General features: G+C 43.7%; 1 protein-coding gene across 16 annotated transcripts in view; it reads right to left on the bottom strand.

Moving 5' to 3' along the window:
* Nucleotides 1–19991, bottom strand: part of LOC121552334 (neurexin-3b) — a 436890-nt gene that overhangs the window by 77089 nt on the left and 339810 nt on the right. For all 16 annotated transcript variants that reach the window (XM_041865181.2, XM_041865182.2, XM_045211270.1 and 13 more), the window contains one exon: nucleotides 3238–3409. In XM_041865181.2, coding sequence (XP_041721115.1) covers nucleotides 3238–3409 — 172 coding nt within the window. The remainder of the gene's footprint in view (nucleotides 1–3237; nucleotides 3410–19991) is intronic.

Here is a 19991-nt window from a genome sequence, read left to right as displayed (position 1 = left end):
CTCGGCCAGCCCTGGGAGGGAGGCGACAGGACACAGACATCAAAGGGGAGGACAGCAAACCCAAATGAATGGAGTGTGAAGCACAGTGGAGGATTTCTCTCTCTCTCTCTGAATTTCCCTCTCTCTCCCTCTCACTCCCGCTCTCTCTCTCCTTCTCTCCTTCCCTCAGCTAGGTACCGCAAGCACGCCCCAGGTTCCAAATGAGGTGACGGCCTGATCCTCCAAATGGAGCCGACTGTGTTTGATGACCTCATCTGTATTCAGCCTGGGTAGCCTCCACCTCGACCTGGGAGAGGGAGATACAGGGAGGCAGGGAGGCAGAACCTCTATCCTCTATCTCCCCAGCAGCACAGCTCTCCTTAGGCTGGCTGGCAGGCAGCAGGCAGACAGGCAGATAACTTTGAAGACTGATGTGACAGAGGACTGAACACCTTGCCTCCTTACTGCTCCACCCCCCCTCATTCGCCTCTCTCTCTCTCTCTCTCTCTCTCTCTCTCTCTCTCTCTCTCTCTCTTTCTCACCACCACCTCATTTTCCCCTCCCACATCTCCATCCTCCCTCATTCACCTCCTGCCCGCCCCCTTCTGCCTTGTCTTTCATTCCCCTCCTAAAATGAGCTGACCAGATGTCACACACAGCTAATGTCCCTCATAAGACAAAAAGGCTGCCGGCAGACTCGGCTTGGCCCGCTTTCTCACCCACAGTCCAGGTGTCTGCGCTCGATTGGAAGGTTGGTTTCATTAGTTCATGTGCCCAGTGAAGCGCCATGGCTGTGGTGGTCAGCAGACTTTCAGAGGATGATTAGGGAAACAACATGTGTTGTGGTTGATTGCTGGCTTAGCTCTGGTCCAGTCTCAGTTTCAGATGTGTTTTATTCCGAGGTGTGTGAGTGTTTCTGTGTGTGTGTATGCATCAGTGGAGGCTCCTCAGAGTGAAACATTAAAAACATTATCCTTTTAAGATGAAACTATACTAAATATATTCACATCACCAAATAATTGATTAAAACACACTGTTTTGCATTGAAGGTCTACAGTAGCCTCAACAGCACTCTGTAGGGTAGCACCATGGTGTAGCCGGAGGACAGCTAGTTTCCGTCCTCCTCTGGGTACATTGACTTCAATCCAAAATCTAGGAAGCTCGTGGTTCTCACTCCCTTCCATAGACTTACACAGTAATTATGACAACTTCTGGAGGACGTCCTCCAACCTATCAGAGCTCTTGCAGCATGAACTGACATGTTGTCTACTCAACCAAAGGATCAGAGAATAAATCTAGTACTGAAAGCATAAGCTACAGCTAGCTAGCACTGCAGTGCATAAAGTGTGGTGAGTAGTTGACAAAGAGAGAAAGACAATAGTTGAACAGTTTAACAAATACATTTCTTAAAAAATGAAGGAGAAGCAATAGAGAGAGAAAGAGAGATAATTATATTTCGTTCATAGTATTTATTTTTCACTTTCACTTAGCTAGAGAATGCAGCTAGCTAGTTTAGCCTACACAAACACCCGGCTCAAACAGAGACGGATGCTATGTTAGCTAGCTGGCTATGGCTATCCAACACCGGAACTCTTCGAAGTCAGTGTAAGCTTTTGGTTTTATTAATTTAATGCCACTGCTAAACTGCTTGCTGCTGACTGTACTGCATGATTGTAGAGGGTTTACTAACGTGTTAGTTCTAGTAGCTATGTTAACTATTACATTAATATGGTGACAACAATGTAGGCCGCGTGTAGCGGTTAGCGGTTATGATATGAAGGTTTGGCTTGAAAAGGTTTTTTCGCCTGGTCACAGACAGCTGATGTGTTGTGCACTGAAGTCCACAAGCGAAGGGAAAAGGTGAGAGGAGGAGAGTAATTATACAACGATCAAAGTGATCATGCTGTTTGTATGTGGCTGCTATGAAAGTGAACTGTGTTTGCATGTGATCAGGGGTGTATTCATTCCGCCGATTCTTTTGAAAAACTATTCTTAAACAAAAGCAAACTGAACAAAAAGGGGATAAACATACCTGAATCTGTCCAATAGAAACTCTCGTTTGCAATTGTTGGACTAATGATTATACCCTAGATCAGCTAGATGCAGGCAAGTGTGTGCAAGGTGGTATTGAATGTGTCAATGTCTGTCATCTTGATTACTCACATTTCGCTTGACCTGTGCACCTATGTTGTAAACTGTCATTCATAGGCTAGGTTGTAGCAACCTCCTGATGGGTATAGGGAAAATGTTTGTATCATGTAGTAGCCCAAACATATCAATGTTACATTGGACTGGGTGAATGGAATATTTACATTTTAGTAATTTAGCAGACGCTCTTATCCAGAGCGACTTACAGTTAGTGAATACATATATATATTTTTAATACTGGCCCCCCGTGGGAATCGAACCCACAACCCTGGCATTGCAAACGCCATGCTCTATCAACTGAGCTACATCCCTGCCGGCCATTCCCTCCCCTACCCTGGACGACGCTGGGCCAATTGTGCGCCGCCCATGAGTCTCCCGGTCGCGGCCGGCTGCGACAGAGCCTGGATTCGAACCAGGATCTCTAGCGCCACTCAGGAGTATATGAATGACAGTCATCCAATATGCTGTAATAGAAATAAGGCCATGCAAAAAAATTATAATAATCGTCCTCGCTCATCTTAAACGGCACCGACTGCCACTGGTATGCATGCATGGTGTGTGTGTGTGTGTGTGTGTGTGTGGTGCATACCCTTAAGACTTGGGAAATAGACTGGAGCAAGGGGCAGAGCAAATAAACTGTTCACATCTGTTCACACTTCAGTAAATTGGAGTGCTTGGCAGCATAGTAAAGTGTCTATCGGCCCACTGAGGGGGAGACATGCTTGGCCTGCATACTCATGCTGTTATTCTGACTAAACATCCTTGTCAGTTGACCTTTGTAAACAGGTGATGTCCAGTGGGTCTAACAGAGGTCTAACCTTCACATTACCAGCCGGTCCCAATTCACTCCCTACCCCTTCCCATTGGCTCTAACCCTGTGGTGTTTGCAGATCTGTAAGGTTTAAGCAATTTGGTGGAATCCCCACCAACACTGCTTATACCTATTCAGAGCCTTCAGATCTTCAAACATCGAAGGGTTTGGGCCAAGAGGAAAGGGTAGGTAGTGAATTGGGACTGACTTTCTCATCAACACAAGCCAACAGGTTCAATGGTCAGAGGTCCTAGGTCAAAGGTGAGTGTGAGAGACGCCAGATGGTGATTGGTGGGTACCTGCGGGGAAGTGTTCGTTGATTGGCCAGTTGTCCACCTGCAGAGTGGCGTTGCCCCCGTTCCTGGTAAAGCGCACCAGGTGGTACTTCCCATCATTGATCGTCGTAGTTACCTCCTTCACGCTGATGTCGGACGTACCAATGTTGAAGGTCACGCCCACATTGCCTTCCGTCTGGAAGAAAAGGGAAGAAAAAGAAGAAGAAGAAACAGAAATGTATTAAAAGATATCATCAACTTCCTCGTTGAAGCAACCCGGAAGAGAAACAAGCAGCAGGTTTGAGAGGATCAGTCTAAGGAAGGGGGGTGGAGAATCATTACTCTTGATCACATGATAATGAGTAGATATGTGGGATGCAAGTTGATTTGTAGATCAGTGCAGTCTGATTGCAAACACACACAACAAACAGGCATTTATTAACCGGTATCAACCACTTTCCTACCACAGGCAGTCTTCAGGTTGATAATTGACATTTCCCCATTGGTAAAACATTTCAATATGAGATGCCACATATAGAATAGCAGAGATGTGCAGAATTATACCATTTTCAATTCCTGGCTTAGAACCAATTCCATTATGAGCTTCAATCAATACATCTTCATTGCATTTGTAATGCAGTGATACCAAGACCAGGAATCGAGATCTTTGCAGAAGATGTAAACTGATTGCAACGTTTGATTCAATACTGCTGGCCTACATCATATAGCCTGGACTATACTACAGTAACTGAAACAGTTGAACAACAGAGTTACACATTACTTTGTTAACCTACGTCTCCCCCTATCTTCTCCGTGAGCTAATACTAATTACAATGAAGCCATGTATTGGACATACACTACCGTTAAAACATTTGGGGTCACTTAGAAATGTCCTTATTTTTGAAAGAAAAGCTATTTTTTTGTCCATTAAAATAACATCAAATTGATCGGAAATACAGCGTAGACATTGTTAATGTTGTAAATGGCTATTGTAGCTGGAAACGGCAGATTTTTTATGGAATATCTACATAGGCGTACAGAGGCCCATTATCAGCAACCATCAGTCCTGTGTTCCAATGGCACGTTGTGTTTGCTAATCCAAGTTTATCATTTTAAAAGGCTAATTGATCATTACAAAACCCTTTTGCAATTATGTTAGCACAGCTGAAAACTTGTGCTGATTAAAGAAGCAATAAAACTGGCCTTCTTGAGACTAGTTGAGTATCTGGAGCATCAGCAATTGTGGGTTCGATTACAGGCTCAAAATAGCCAGAAACAAATAACTTTCTTCTGAAATTCGTCAGTCTATTCTTGTTCTGAGAAATGAAGGCTATTCCATGCGAGCAATTGCCAAGAAACTGAAGATCTCGTACAACGCTGTGTACTACTCCCTTCACAGAACAGCGCAAACTGTCTCTAACCAGAATAGAAAGAGGAGTGGGAGGCCCTGGTGCACAACTGAGCAAGAGGACAAATACATTAGAGTGTCTAGTTTGAGAAACAGGCGCCTCACAGGTCCTCAACTGGCAGCTTCATTAAATAGTACCCGCAAAACACCAGTGTCAACGTCAACAGTGAAGAGGCGACTCCAGGATCCTGACCTTCTAGGCAGAGTTGCAAAGAAAAAGCCATATCTCAGACTGCCCATCTTAATCTTTTATTTTTATTGGCTTGTCTAAGATATCGCTTTGTCTTTGCAACTCTGCCTAGAAGGTCAGCATCCCGGAGTCGGAACACAGGACTGATGGTTGCTGATAATGGGCCTTTGTACGCCTATGTAGATATTCCATAAAAAATCAGCCATTTCTAGCTACAATAGCCATTTACAACATTAATAATGTCTACACTGTATTTCTGATCAATTTGATGTTATTTTAATGGACAAAAAAATAGCTTTTCTTTCGAAAACTTTTGAACGGTGGTGTATATTCTACTATAGGTTGTGTGCTAGTATGGACACAGTAACAAAGCCACTCGTTCCAAGGTCCATACCACTAAGAATATTAGACAGTATGCAATCTTAGAAAACAATAGGGTTACAAAATGGTTCTTTGTGGAAAGGGTTCTACCTGGAACCCAAAAGGGTTTTTCAAAGGGTTCTCCCACGGGGACAGCCGAAGAAGCCTTTTAGGTTCTAGGTTGTACCTTTTTTTCTAAGGGTGTAGACCCCAATGGTAGACCATAGAGTTGGTAGCTATACTAGCTATCATTATGGTTCATTATCCTGTTTTAATGTGTTGAGAGTTAGCTGTAACAAAACAGTCAGTCACTTAATGATGAGTAATGTTCTGTCGAACGCCAGGACAGATGCCTCTCTCCCCACATCACATATGTAGCAGCACATATGTTTTATTTAACGGCAAAGTTAATGTTGTTATATCAGTCAAAGAGAGAGAGAGTGGGAGAGAGAGAGAGGCAAATAAGAACCTCATTGGTTTCTCACCGCAACTTACTTTCTCGCCAACTTGCTAATTTTAAACAACCTGCCAACATGTTTGATCGGAGCTGCTTGGGTATGCATGGGAACGTAGGCGTTACATGGAAAATGTTTTAAAGAGAGACAGGGATGGCGAGAGAAAGAGAGAGAGAGGGATAGAGCAAGAGAGAGCTCGAGAGAGAGAGAGAGACAAAGACTGAGAGACAGAGTTAGAGAGAGATTCGAGATCGTGAGCAGGAGAGTGAATGAGCGAGGGGTGAAGAGGAAGAGAGAGAGGGATAGAGCGAGAGAGGGATCGAGAGAGAAAGAGTGGGGATCTAAGGCTACAGTGTTTTCCATGTAATTTGTCCTAATCCCCTCTGGGAATGGTTTGTGTAATTACTTGCTTTAAAGGCCCAGAGCCAAGGGGACATTTCTCACAACACGGCCGGTGTGTGTGTGTGTGTGTGTGTGAGTGCATGATGTACCGACCCACCTGGCTGATGACACAATGTGTTAATGGATCAGTGAAGGGATAAGAGCTAGTGAATCAGGATATACGATAGTGTGTGTGTGTGTTTGCTATAGCTCTCCACTTAACACTGTCCACTGCTACTTCATATCATTAATTAACCCTTGACATTGTTGTTAACCCCTCGCTATTGCCTGATACCACTAAACACCCACACCCAACACCTTTTAATTGAATTGAAAACACTATACCACAGTGGCAATACCTTGAAAACATTGAGGAAGACAGCATCCATTTTGTGAGAAATTAAAACATGGAGTTGGGACAGCGTTGACTCACCAAGGATGTTCAAGGCAATCTTTCTGAAAGGAGGCGAAATGCTAGATTAAATATCTTGATAAAGGTTGCAGGCCTAGTTAGTTTCTCTTCTATTGAAAGTATTTCAAAATGACTGCCTTGAAGATACTTTAGAGGCTCTCACACTGTTTTCTTTGCTAACAAAAAGGTAGCTGTTTTTCTTTGTATGTTTTTCAGTACCTAGGCCAACCCAGCACAATGTCCAAATAGCACATTATTTTCTCTCATGTTTGGAGTAGTAGTCTAGGAAACCACAAGAGTACCCTATAACTCTACTCCATGCAGCCACAGTCTCACACATTCTGACACAGGTTGGGGGCACCTTAATTGGGGAGGACGGGCTCGTGGTAATGACTGGAGCGGAATCAGTGGAATGGTATCAAACACATGGTTTCTATGTGTTTGATGCCATTCCATTCGCGCCGTTCCAGACATTATTATGAGCCGTCCTTCCCTCACAACCTCCACTGGTCTGACACAGAATCTCAAACATTGCGTGCTAAAATACACACAACATACATACAATATGATGAAAGAAAAAGGCACACCTCTCTCTCTCTCTCTCTCTCTTAACAATCTTCCATCTCAGCTGATAATGGAGTAGGAAGGCAGTAAAACATGTGAAATGCATCTCCTAAAAGTGCTAGGTCGTGCTCGAGGAAGAAGGGAGACATGAACACTGCAGCACGACCAGTTAACGCACTCCCAATCTGATCGTAAGAGCTTCTCCTAATTACTAAAGTCACGGTTCAAATGGCAACCAAAATGTAAACTTGCTTGAAGTTTAAACATAGGGTTCACTCCAGTGCATTGACAAAACACCATGCTTTTCGGAATAGTGAATAATGGAACAACTTACCCAAAAAGAGAAAATGTCTAGATGAAAGCAAAACACTATACAGTACATCAACACCCCATTCACTCTGACCTTCAAATCAACTGGCAGACCATCGGTCCCCCACAATGCCACATCAAAAGTAGTGCTGAGCGATTAGTGCTTTTTAAGTTCGGTTTCGGTTTGATTATTAAAAAATAATCACGTTTTTTGATTTCGGTTTCGATAATTGTTTTACATTATGCATTATGTGGGTTGAATGCTGTAACAACACAGAATAAAACAATTAATACAAGTCCCACGATGGTAGTGACTGTCCATTACTGCTTATCACTTATTAACCATCATTTATTCACATTACTTTACTTTTATAAAATATTTCAGTTATAGTGTTTAATGATTACTTTATTATTTCATTCCAAGTCATCATCTCATCTCTATAGAGCTGCAGCCTATGCTATCTTACAAAATCACTATTTTAGTAGTTCTTCAAGGTAAATAAGGCATACTTTTATGACTGCTGAATACCAACTATCAATCACTTAGATCATGTATTTTCAGGTAGAGATACTTCGCAAAGCAACTGCTCTCTATCCCTCTGGATCGAACATTCTTCTCTCTCTTTTATGTAGCAGGCATAAAAGAAAAACAGACCGGACAAGTAGGCGTGGTCAATTAGTTGTTTAAAAAAATGATTTTGGTTTTGGTTAATCGCTCAGCAGTAATCAAAAGACACATTACTCCCTTTACAAATACCTACAAACAACAACAGATTACAGCACCGCTGTAAACAACAACGATAACAACAGACACAGTGCAGCGGTGCCCCAGGGCATGGTGGTATTAGCTCTCTGTGGTGGTTTTGCTGTTCAAAGCCCTGCTTAGTTTATACTCTCCCTGCACACACACACACACACTCACACACACACACTCACACGCACATACACGCACACGTATGCATACACGCACACGTATGCACACACACACACATGCACACACACACACACACACACACACACACACAGACACACACTCCGCCGTCCAGGGGCCACCCACCTGACCGCCTGCCCTCCCTCCACTGCTACGGCAACGCTGTGATTGACATTTCCAATTACATTCTTTATTGGCCTGTCAGTCGCCGGGTGGGACAGCACTTCATTGTCTCTTAAGGAAGGGGAGGGATGGCTATTGGTCTCCCAGTAAAAGATGATGAGCCCCCTGATATTCCTGCACTAGAAAATAAATACATGAGGTGGAAGGAGAATAACACACACAATCCTGCCTAACAAAGCATAAGCTTGCATTGAGCCCTAACCCACACCATCACACTGCAGCAACAAATAGCAGAGACAAGAGGCTTTGATCTCACTAACTGTCACTCTCACAACACAACACAACAGAACAGAACACAACAGAACACAACCTAAAAGAACACAACAGAATGCAACAGAACACAACAGAACACAACACAACACAACACAACACAAGAGAACACAACACAAGAGAACACAACACAACAGAACACAAGAGAACAGAACACAACAGAACAGAACACAACAGAACTGAACACAACAGAACTGAACACAACAGAACACAAACCAAAAGAACACAACAGAATGCAACAGAACACAACACAACAGAACACAACACAACACAACACAACAGAACACAACACAACACAACACAACACAAGAGAACACAACACAACACAACACAACACAAGAGAACACAACACAACACAACACAACACAAGAGAACACAACACAACACAAGAGAACACAACACAAGAGAACACAACACAACACAACACAACACAACACAATAGAACACAACACAACAGAACAGAACACAACAGAACAGAACACAACAGAACTGAACACAACAGAACACAAACCAAAAGAACTCAACAGAATGCAACAGAACACATTTTACATTTACATTTTAGTCATTTAGCAGACGCTCTTATCCAGAGCGACTTACAGTTAGTGCATCATTTTTTTTTCATACCCCCTGTGGGAATCAAACCCACAACCCTGGCGTTGCAAACGCCATGCTCTATCAACTGAGCTACATCCCTGCCGGCCATTCCCTCCCCTACCCTGGACGACGCTGGGCCAATTGCGCGCCGCCGCCCCATGGGTCTCCCGGACACAACACAACAGAACACAACACAACAGAACACAATACAACAGAACAGAACAGAACACAACACAACAGAACACAACACAACACAACAGAACACAACACAACACAACAGAACAGAACACAACAGAACAGAACACACCAGAACACAACAGAACACAAGAGAACACAAGAGAACACAACACAACATAACACAACACAACAGAACACAACAGAATGCAACAGAACACAACAGAACACAACACAACACAAGAGAACACAACCCAACAGAACACAACACAAGAGAACACAACACAACAGAACACAACACAACACGTTCCTGTTATACTTTTATCTACTCAGACTGATATGATGTGTTGTGTTAAAACGCTGTCACGCTCATACACAATATACATAATCCCCCCCCACTGACTGGTCCTCTCCTCCACGGTTTGACTGCCTGCCTGCCACTAAACCATTGATCATTTTAACTGTGTATTTCTGACCTATGGAGATGAGAGACTGAGTGTTGGCAGGACAAAGCCGTGAGAGATCGGCAGGGGGAGGAGGGTGATGTGGTGTTTGTCAGTGTGTGAGTGTGTGTGTGTGTAAGTGATGGAAGTGCGGGTAAGTAAGACTGATAAAATAAATCACAGTTACGGTCAGAGAGAAGCAGCACATGAAGAGCTCTGCTCCGCCGCCAAGTGCTCGGTCCCACGTGATCCCCCCGCATACTGACACTGGTAATCAGACCCACAATCCAATTCACCATCCTCCGATCAATGCCTTCAACACAAGGAGCGCCCCCAGGCAGCCAATCACTCAGAGCAGCACAGCAGCTCCAGCTCCAGGCCTCTCTGAGCCCTCTCCAGGCCCGTAACACAGACAGCCTTCACAGCATGGTGTGTGGGTGTGTGTGTGTGTGTGTGTGTGTGTGTGTGTGTGTGTGTGTGTGTGTCCAGGCCCATAACACAGATAGTCTTCACATCACAGCCCTGCCAGACAGATATACAATAGACTACATTCCCTAGATGGGGCATTGGTCATTTTGTTAAAGCATGGATATATCCAGGACTCTCCAGGCCCGTAGACACATCACAGCCTAGCCCAGACAGTCACTCTACAGGGATGGCTATTATTACAATGGACTCCATCCTCTAGGATGGTGAATGGTCATTTTGCCGAGAGCAGATGTTGCATGTCTATAGGCCTGCAAGTGTAGCCCCCACATTATGGAAGACATGTAGGACAGGATTTTGCATTTCTTTTGGGAAATACGAATACAAATAGATTAAGTTGTGATTACTACCTCTGAGGGTTTAGAGCTTGAGGTAGTCATCTCATACAAGTACTTGGGAGTATGGCTAGACGGTACACTGTCCTTCTCTCAGCACATATCAAAGCTGCAGGCTAAGGTTAAATCTAGACTTGGTTTCCTCTATCGTAATCGTTCCTCATTCACCCCAGCTGCCAAACTAACCCTGATTCAGATGACCATCCTACCCATGCTAGATTACGGAGATGTAATTTATAGATCGGCAGGTAAGGATGCTCTCGAGCGGCTAGATGTTCTTTACCATTCGGCCATCAGATTTGCCACAAATTATCCTTATAGGACACATCACTGCACTCTATACTCCTCTGTAAACTGGTCATCTCTGTATACCCGTCGCAAGACCCACTGGTTGATGCTTATTTATAAAACCCTCTTAGGCCTCACTCCCCCCTATCTGAGATACCTACTGCAGCCCTCATCCTCCTCATACAACACCCGTTCTGCCAGTCACATTCTGTTAAAGGTCCCCAAAGCACACACATCCCTGGGTCGCTCCTCTTTTCAGTTCGCTGCAGCTAGCGACTGGAACGAGCTGCTAAAAGCACTCAAACTGGACAGTTATATCTCCATCTCTTCATTCAAAGACACAATCATGGACACTCTTACTGACAGTTGTGGCTGCTTTGTGTGATGTATTGTTGTCTCTACCTTCTTGTCTTTGTGCTGTTGTCTGTTCCCAATCATGTTTGTACCATGTTTTGTGCTGCTACCATGTTGTGCTGCTGCCAGGTTGTGTTGCTACCATGTTGTTGTCATGTGGTGTTGCTACCATGCTGTGTAGTTGTCTTAGCTCTCTCTTTATGTCTTTGTGTCTCTACGTGATGCGTGTTTTGTCCTATATCTTTTTTTTTATCCCCCCGTCCCCGCAGGAGGCCTTTTGCCTTTTGGTAGGCCGTCATTGTAAATAAGAATTTGTTCTTAACTGACTTGCCTAGTCAAATAAAAATATTGAGAAAATGGTGGCTGTATTTTATTATTGTGTGTGTAACGTATTCTAAGTGAGGTAGCTGGTGCATGGACATTTGTAGCCTACTGAGACAGTCTGTGAAACCGGTCTACATTTGAGACCATTGAATGAACATCTTCTAAACCTGTTTTCCACAAAGGTATCACATAGCAAAAACTGTCATACATCCTTAGGATATTCGGTATGAACATAAAAAGCTGATCTGAATGACATAAACTTGCTATAAACCAAACTCCCAACTGGGACCCAGAAGATCCAGCAGATCCAGTATCAAACTGAACCCATCCCGGTGAGGAAGCTGAGATTACATACAGCCTCCATCTGACATCATGCAGGGCAGCAGAACTAAAATGAGTGTGTTGTCGTCAGTATCAAGGACCACACATAGGGTGTGTCCCAAATGGCACCCTATTCCCTATGTAGTGCACTACATTTGACCAGGTCCAATAGGGAATAGGGTGCCATTTGGGAGGTATTCAGAGAGAGGTACAGGACAGTAGGTCGATATGAAGATAAGGAAGGAAATGTGAGACAGAGGATTGATGCTCATGGCCTTCACAACAACAAGACATTTATCTGAGGTAATTGACAGAGATAACTCAAAGATGACAGGACCATTTGCAGCATTCCGGCGATCAGTGTTGAGGGAATTATTTTCTGTGATGACATTATCCTATGGTAGACTCTACTCTGTGTCCGTGGTAATAGTGTCCATGGCAACGGCATTGTCTAGGTCTATGAGGTTAACGCAGTAAAACTTTGATCATCTTTATCATTCTTTAAATTTCAAGACTCCATAAGACTCCCTAAATTCAACCAAACTTAGCCGCACATGAATTCAAATTCAAAAAGATTTGAGGTCTTCAGGTTCAGGTGGAAGAGGGTTCATTCTACACCCCAAAGATCCTAAAATATTCACACGGGAGAAGCAGGAACAAAGGAACAGCTTCACTCCATGGTAAGGACAAGAACAAAATGTCCTCTTTTCTTAATACAGCCTGGTAATTGGTTCGCTAATGCCTAGAAGTCCATTAGCAGAGTGTGTTAAATGCTCAGGAGTGCCAGTCAATGTTAGCCTCTAACCCCGGCTGGTCTACATAATAAAAACACACCGGTGAATATTTAATTTAAACATGAGCAGGAAGCAGCATTGTGAAAGGTAATGGCTTTGACACTCTTTCCGGCTCAATGTCAAAGGAAGGCAGAGACCTGGTCCTCTTTGATCCTCCTATGGCTTCAGCAGGGTCAGCCTTATGCATTATTTATACCCCCCCAACACACATACACACACAGTAATTGTCCCAGACACTAATGGTGGAGGGTCTGGTGAAAACATTTATCAATGTTTCCCCAGAGACAGTCATCCACGATGACGCTCGATGATATCACGTTCATCTAGGTCCGTGTCGACAGGTTGAAACACTCACTGGTCTTAATCATCACAAATATCTTGTTCTCTCTCTGGCTTAGAGTGCTCAAGTTAAGAGTACAGGTGCTCGAGGAGTTTGAAATGTTATTGCTGTCCATAATGTACAGTACATAACAACATGCTATTTTATGCACATTTCCAAAGCGTTTACCATTTTCAGATGTTTTTCCTGTTTAGCTGTAACGCACGGCTGCAGTGATTACTATGCACAAACCAAACCACAGAAACATAGTAAAGCAACTCCGTCGGTGATGAATCTCTACTGCTGTCTGGCAGGCAAGGCACGGCTGACCCAGACCTATTCTCCTTCTCTCATCATTAGAATGCAGAATGCACAGCTGACACACACACATGCACGCACACACACACTACATCATTACAATGTAGAATGCACCGTCGACACAGTAATCAGGTCGTATGCAAACGCGGTCGGGCTCGACGGACCACACAGCACACGAGTTCTGCATCCATCCATCGTTATTCATAGCAACATTAACTCCAACAAAAGACAGAGGAACCATTCATTAAATAGTAATACAAACAATTGGACTGATGTTTAGGAGGCCTCTGTGTATTTCATTTTTTATTTCCATTAAGCCACAGTGGGTCTACTGGTCCATTAGGGAGAGCAGGGATTTGGAGGAGACACACACACACACACACACTCCCTCCCGACAACTGGGCTGTGAACCTCACACAGCGCTGCTTGGTTCTAACACGTGGCCAGCACGACAGGGGTTCATTAAAAAAACACTAAATAGGATTTGTGCTCAACGGAATACAGTGCTGTGAAAGTCCATTAGGGACCTGGCTAATGAAATTGAAACAGCTTGGTGATCAAATTAGAATCTGTTCTGTAGATATTTAATTTAATGTGCTGGTGAATTCGAAACACTTTCAATTTGGGTCTCCCGTTTGAAATTGCGCGCCATAAATCAAGCAGACTATATTCATAGGGTTTCTCTCTCTCGTTCCCTTGATTTTCTCTCAAATGAAGAGGAACAACCTTGTGAACTGAAGTTTGTAGTGAACAGAACAACTATTAGGGCATGAAAAGGACTCCCACTGTAGCTATACTTATAAAGTGTTATATCGGTTAACCAAGAACTAAAATCCCAGACCTTCATCGGGCATCATGCGAAATAATACACTCATACCTTTTCAAAAGAACGACTTAATGTCTAAGAGCTTTGCACACCCGTATTGTAAAACATTTGCACATTATTATTTTAAAAATTCTTCAAGCTCAGTCAAGTTGGTTGTTGATCATTGCTAGACAGCCATGTTCAAGTCTTGCAATAGCTTTTCAAGCTGATTTAAGTCAAAACTGTAACTAGACCACTCAGGAACATTCAATGTCGTCTTGGTAAGCAACTCCAGTGTATATTTGGCCTTGTGTTCTAGGTTATTGTCCTGTTGAATGGTGAATTTGTCTCCTAGTGTCTGTTGGAAAGCAGACTGAACCAGGTTTTCCTCTAGGATTTTGCCTTTGCTTAGCTCTATTCCATTTATTTTTTCCCTAAAAAAACTCACTAGTCCTTGCCGATGACAAGCATACCCATAACATGATGCAGCCACCACCATGTTTGAAATTCTGAAAAGTTGTGTTGTGTTGGATTTGCCCCAAACATAACGCTTTGTATTCAGGACATAAAGTACATTTCTTTGCCATATTTCTTGCTGTTTTACTTTAGTGCCTTATTGCAAACAGGATACATGTTTTGGAATATTTTTAGTCTGTACAGGCTACCTTCTTTTCACTCTGTCATTTAGGTTAGTATTGTGGAGTAACTACAATGTTGTTGATACATCCTCAGTTTTCTCCTATCACAGCCATTAAACTCTGTAACTGTTTTAGAGTCACCATTGGCCTCATGGTGAAATCCCTGAGCGGTTTCCTTCCTCTACGGCAACTGAGTTATGAAGGATGCCTGTATCATTGTAGTGACTGGGTGTATTGATACATCATCCAAAGTGTAATTAATAACTTCACCATGGTCAAAGTGTTATTCAATGTCTGCGAGGCGTTGGAAAACCTCCCTGGTCTTTGTGGTTCAATCTGTGTTTGAAATTCACTGCTCGACTGAGGGACATTACAGATAATGGTATGTGTGGGGTACAGAGACGAGGTAGTCATTCAAAAATCATGCTAACCACTATTATTTCATTTTACCCCTGAACTTATTTAGGCTTATAAACTCAATTCATTTGTAGACATTTCTAAAAACATAACTCCAAGTTGACATTATGGGGTATTGTGAGTAGGCCAGTGACACAAAATCTCAATTGAATTGATATTAAATTCAGGCTGTAACACAGCAACATGTGGAAAAAGTAAAGGGGTGTAAATACTTTCTGAAGAATACCTTTAGTCACTTTGGCAAATGCATTGTTCCTGCCAGCTCTTACAGGAGAGGAAATAGCTTTGAATTGAAGCACAAGACACTCCAGCCTGTTTGAAGTAGTGCCATATAACAACTGTAAATGTAATAACTTTTTAATTTAATAACTTGCCGGTAAACGTAATAAAATGTTAACCGGTGGTTATTACATTAGCCGATGAGTAACAACTTTATGAATAATGTAATAACTTCAACCAATCAAGTATTAACTTCACACATTTTTTTAAATGTACTACTTTGCTCAATTGGGCCTTAGTATTAAACATATAATCTGCAATAGTTCCCTGCAAACAATAATGAGTCATTAGAACATCCCTGGGACGTCACAAAATGGTTGCCTAAAATCGCCAGGATGTTGTGTCATGGTCCCCTAGAGGCTACATCCAACATTCAACACACGCATGACAACAAATTTAGGTATGTCAAACGGACTATCTCATTTACATTTACATTTACATTTACGTCATTTAGCAGACGCTCTTATCCAGAGCGACTTACATTATTATTATTTTTTTCATACCCCCTGTGGGAATCGAACCCACAACCCTGGCGTTGCAAACGCCATGCTCTATCAACTGAGCTACATCCCTGCCGGCCATTCCCTCCCCTACCCTGGACGACGCTGGGCCAATTGCGCGCCGCCCCATGGGTCTCCCGGTCACGGCCGGCTACGACAGAGCCTGGATTCGAACCAGGATCTCTAGTGGCACAGCTAGCACTGCGATGCAGTGCCTTAGACCACTGTGCCACTCAGATAGGGAGAGTCCAAAGTCTCAACGTATCTTCACGTTTTTGAATACGAACGATGGCGATCGGAGGCAGGGATACAAAATAGATAACCACCAACAAAGCGCAAAAACAAGAACCGGCACCACTGAGATTCCAGCCATTTAATGTAATCAAGTGGACAGCACACCCTGAGTAACAGCTCCAGAGATCATCCACTCCCCAGCGCAGATGGAGAGAGCCAGGAGCAGCTTTGGGATGCGGCTGCCTGCCTTTGAACATCAAGCAGCAGTTGGATGGAGCACTCACAGGGAGAGAGAGGGGAAGAGACAGACTCCCAACTTACCATCTGTTTACACACCTATTTAAGCAAGCTCTGTCTTCCAGGTCAGACAGATGGAAACGCATAGCCGCACGCATGCAAACAATGGCCTTTAGTAGTGACACATGTAAGGCCATTGTTAGCTAGCATTGATATCATTAGTGACGCCGCTGACGCTAGCTAGCGCCTACACTTAAACAGCTGAATGGCTAAAGCTAAAAAGCTACTGCTGTTCCTTGGCTGAGAGTGTATTCCAACAAGGGTTTAGGCCAGGCATGCAGAGTAGGCTAAATGCATTTGGAGAAAGGGGGGAGGCTTTGGGGTTTATGATGATGATATGTAGGCAGACAGAAAAATTTATTTGTAGCTCACCCACCAGTGGGCAGACATATGTGGATATTCCTGCCAAGGGCTCAGGGAGAGATAGATAGCACAAACACAGTTGTCAGGGGATCTATCAGTGGTCTGGGTTAACCACCTAGGGATAAACACCTAGCCACCCGCCACCTCACCTACAGAGGTGTGAGACACACACAGGGAGAGGTGTGAGACATAGGGGAAGAGCTAGGGCAGAGATCCAGTGAATCTGCACTGGGGAGTGGAGTATCTCTGGAGCTGTTTCTCAGGGTGTCTGCTGTCCACTTGATTACATTAAACTGCTGGAATCTCAGTGATGCTGGTTCTTGTTTTTGTGCTTTTGTGGTGGTAATCTATTTTGTATCCCTGCCTCCGATCACCATCGTTCATATAAAAAAACATAGGCTACTGATCTCTTGGTCTCACAGTCTTAAAGTCACATGTTCACTGGTTCGAGTCCCTCCTGAATTTGCTTTCAGAAGCATTATCAAACTAGAGTATTGAAAGTGTGGTTCGTTTTATACAGAAAACGATTACTTTAAGATAGACTATGAGCTATCTCCCGCTATAACACAGACTCATATCAAGGCAGATCATTTTTATTCAACCCAATTTCATGGCTGATTAACTCCAGATTCATACTGTAGTATGTAGTCTTGCACTAGTAAAGTCAGAGTTGAACTGATTACTGCAGTGCGGCTCAGAGTCCTAATGGGCCGTATACACTCAAAACATTACATGCAGCCTCCACTGGACCAGGTGAATCCAGGTGAAAGCTTACGACCTTATTGATGTCACCTGTTAAAATCCACTTCAATCAGTGTAGATGAAAGGGAAGAGACAGGTTAAAGAAGATTTGTTAAGCCTTTAGACAAATGAGACATAGATTGTGTACATGTGCCATTCAGAGGGTGAATGGGCAAGACAAAATATTTAAGTGCATTTGAACGGGGTATGGTAGTAGGTGCCAGGCGCACCGGTTTGAGTGTGTCAAGAACAGCAACGCTGCTGGGTTTTTCATGGTCAACAGTTTCCCGTGTGTATCAAGAATGGTCCACCACCCAAAGATCATCCAGCCAATGGCAGGCCAGTGGTCAAAAACGGGTCATTGATGAAAGAGGACAAAGGAGGCTGAGATGAATTGTGCAGAGGAACAGACGGGCTACAGTTAGTCAACTGACAGTCCAGTACAACATTGGTGCCCAAAGACCCATAAAATAATGCACAACTCGTCATACACCAATGGGGTATGATAGACGACGACCTTACAGAGTTCCACTTCTTTAAGCAAAAAACAAGAAACTGTGGTTGCAGTGGGTTAAGGAACAAAAACACTGGACACTGGAGAAATTGAAAAACATGGCCTGGTCTGATGAATCCCAGTTCCTGCTGTTTCACGGTGATGGGAGGGCTAGGGCATGAGTACATGCATCCATCATGCCGCGTGTCAACATTGCAGGCTGGTGGTGATGGTGTGACGGTGTGGGGTGTATTTTCGTGGCACACATTGGGCCCCTTAATAAAAGTGGAGCAACGTTTGAATGCCACAGGATATCTGAACATCATTGTCAATCAGATGCATCCCTTCATGGCAGCAGTGTATCCATCTGCGAATAGATATTTTTCAGCAGGTGTTCCTAATGTTTTGTACACTCAGTGTATATGATCTCCATATGTTCATACTGGGCTGTATATATTATCTCTCCATATGTTCATACTGGGCCTTATATACACTCAGCAGACAGTTTATTAGGCTCACCCATCTAGTGCCGGGTCGGACCCCCTTTGCCTTCAAAACTGCCTGAATTCTTCGGGGCATGGATTCTACAAGTCGGAAACGTTCCACAGGGATGTTGGTTCATGCTGACGCAATGGTATCACACAGTTGCTGTAGACTGGAAGAGGGTAAACCACCGCCACCAGCCTGTACAGTTGACACCAGGCAGAATGGATCCATGGACTCATGCTGCTTACGCCAAATCCTGACTGCCATCACCATGGCGCAACAGGAACCGGGATTCTTCGGACCAGGCAATGTTTTTCCACTCCTCAATTGTCCAGTGTTGGTGATCGCATGCCCACTGGAGCAGCTTCTTCTTGTTTTTAGCTGATAGGAGTGGAACCCGGTGTGGTCATCTGCTGCAATAGCCCATCCGTGACAAGGATCGACGAGTTGTGCATTCCGAGATGCCGTTCTGTACACCACTGTTGTACTGCGCCATTATTTGTCTGTATGTGGCCCGCCTGTTAGCTTGCACAATTATTAACATTCTCCTTCGACCTCTCTCATCAACGAGCTGTTTTCACCCACAGGACTGCCGCTGACTGGATGTTTTTTGTTTGTTGCACCATTTTCGGTAAACCCTTGACACTGTCGTGGGTGAAAAGCCCAGGAGGGCGGCCGTTTCTGAGATACTGGATCTGGCGTGCCTGGCACCGATGATCCGATCACCCTCAAAGTTGCTTAGGTCACTCGTTTTGCCCATTCTAACGTTCAGTCGAACAGTAACTGAATGCCTCAATGCCTGTCTGCCTGCTTTATAGAACAAGCCACGGCCACTGGGCTGTATAGATTACATTTCCATGTTCATATACACTATGCCTATGTCCCAAATGTCTCCTTATTCCCTATATAGTGTACTACTTTTGACCAGGGCCATAGGGTCAAACCCTGGTCAAAAGCCCCATATAGGGAATAGGGTGCCATTTGGGATGCAATGAAACTCTCAGGCCATTCATAAAATATGATAGGGATAACCTAACACACTATCCCGCTACCGAGATCGATAACATACTGATTAATCAATCAGCATGGTCTAAAGGCCAGGCGAATCAATTAGACTGATATGACCCTTCTTCAATAGGAAGGTTATATCCTAATTATGGTATTTATGGTTCAATAAGAATGATATCTCCATGCAGGGATGGAGAATATGGAGAAAAGAGAATTATGAAGTGCATAAGATAATAATTTCACTACTGACAGGTACAATTCTGAGTGGGTAAGTTTGACATGCCTTGAGATAAACCTAGCGATT

The sequence above is a fragment of the Coregonus clupeaformis genome, chromosome 36 (genome assembly GCF_020615455.1).
Source record: "Coregonus clupeaformis isolate EN_2021a chromosome 36, ASM2061545v1, whole genome shotgun sequence".
NCBI classification, from domain to species: Eukaryota; Metazoa; Chordata; class Actinopteri; order Salmoniformes; family Salmonidae; genus Coregonus; species Coregonus clupeaformis.
Note: the sequence above shows the minus strand (reverse complement) of the source record. Positions and strands in the feature narration are given on the sequence as shown.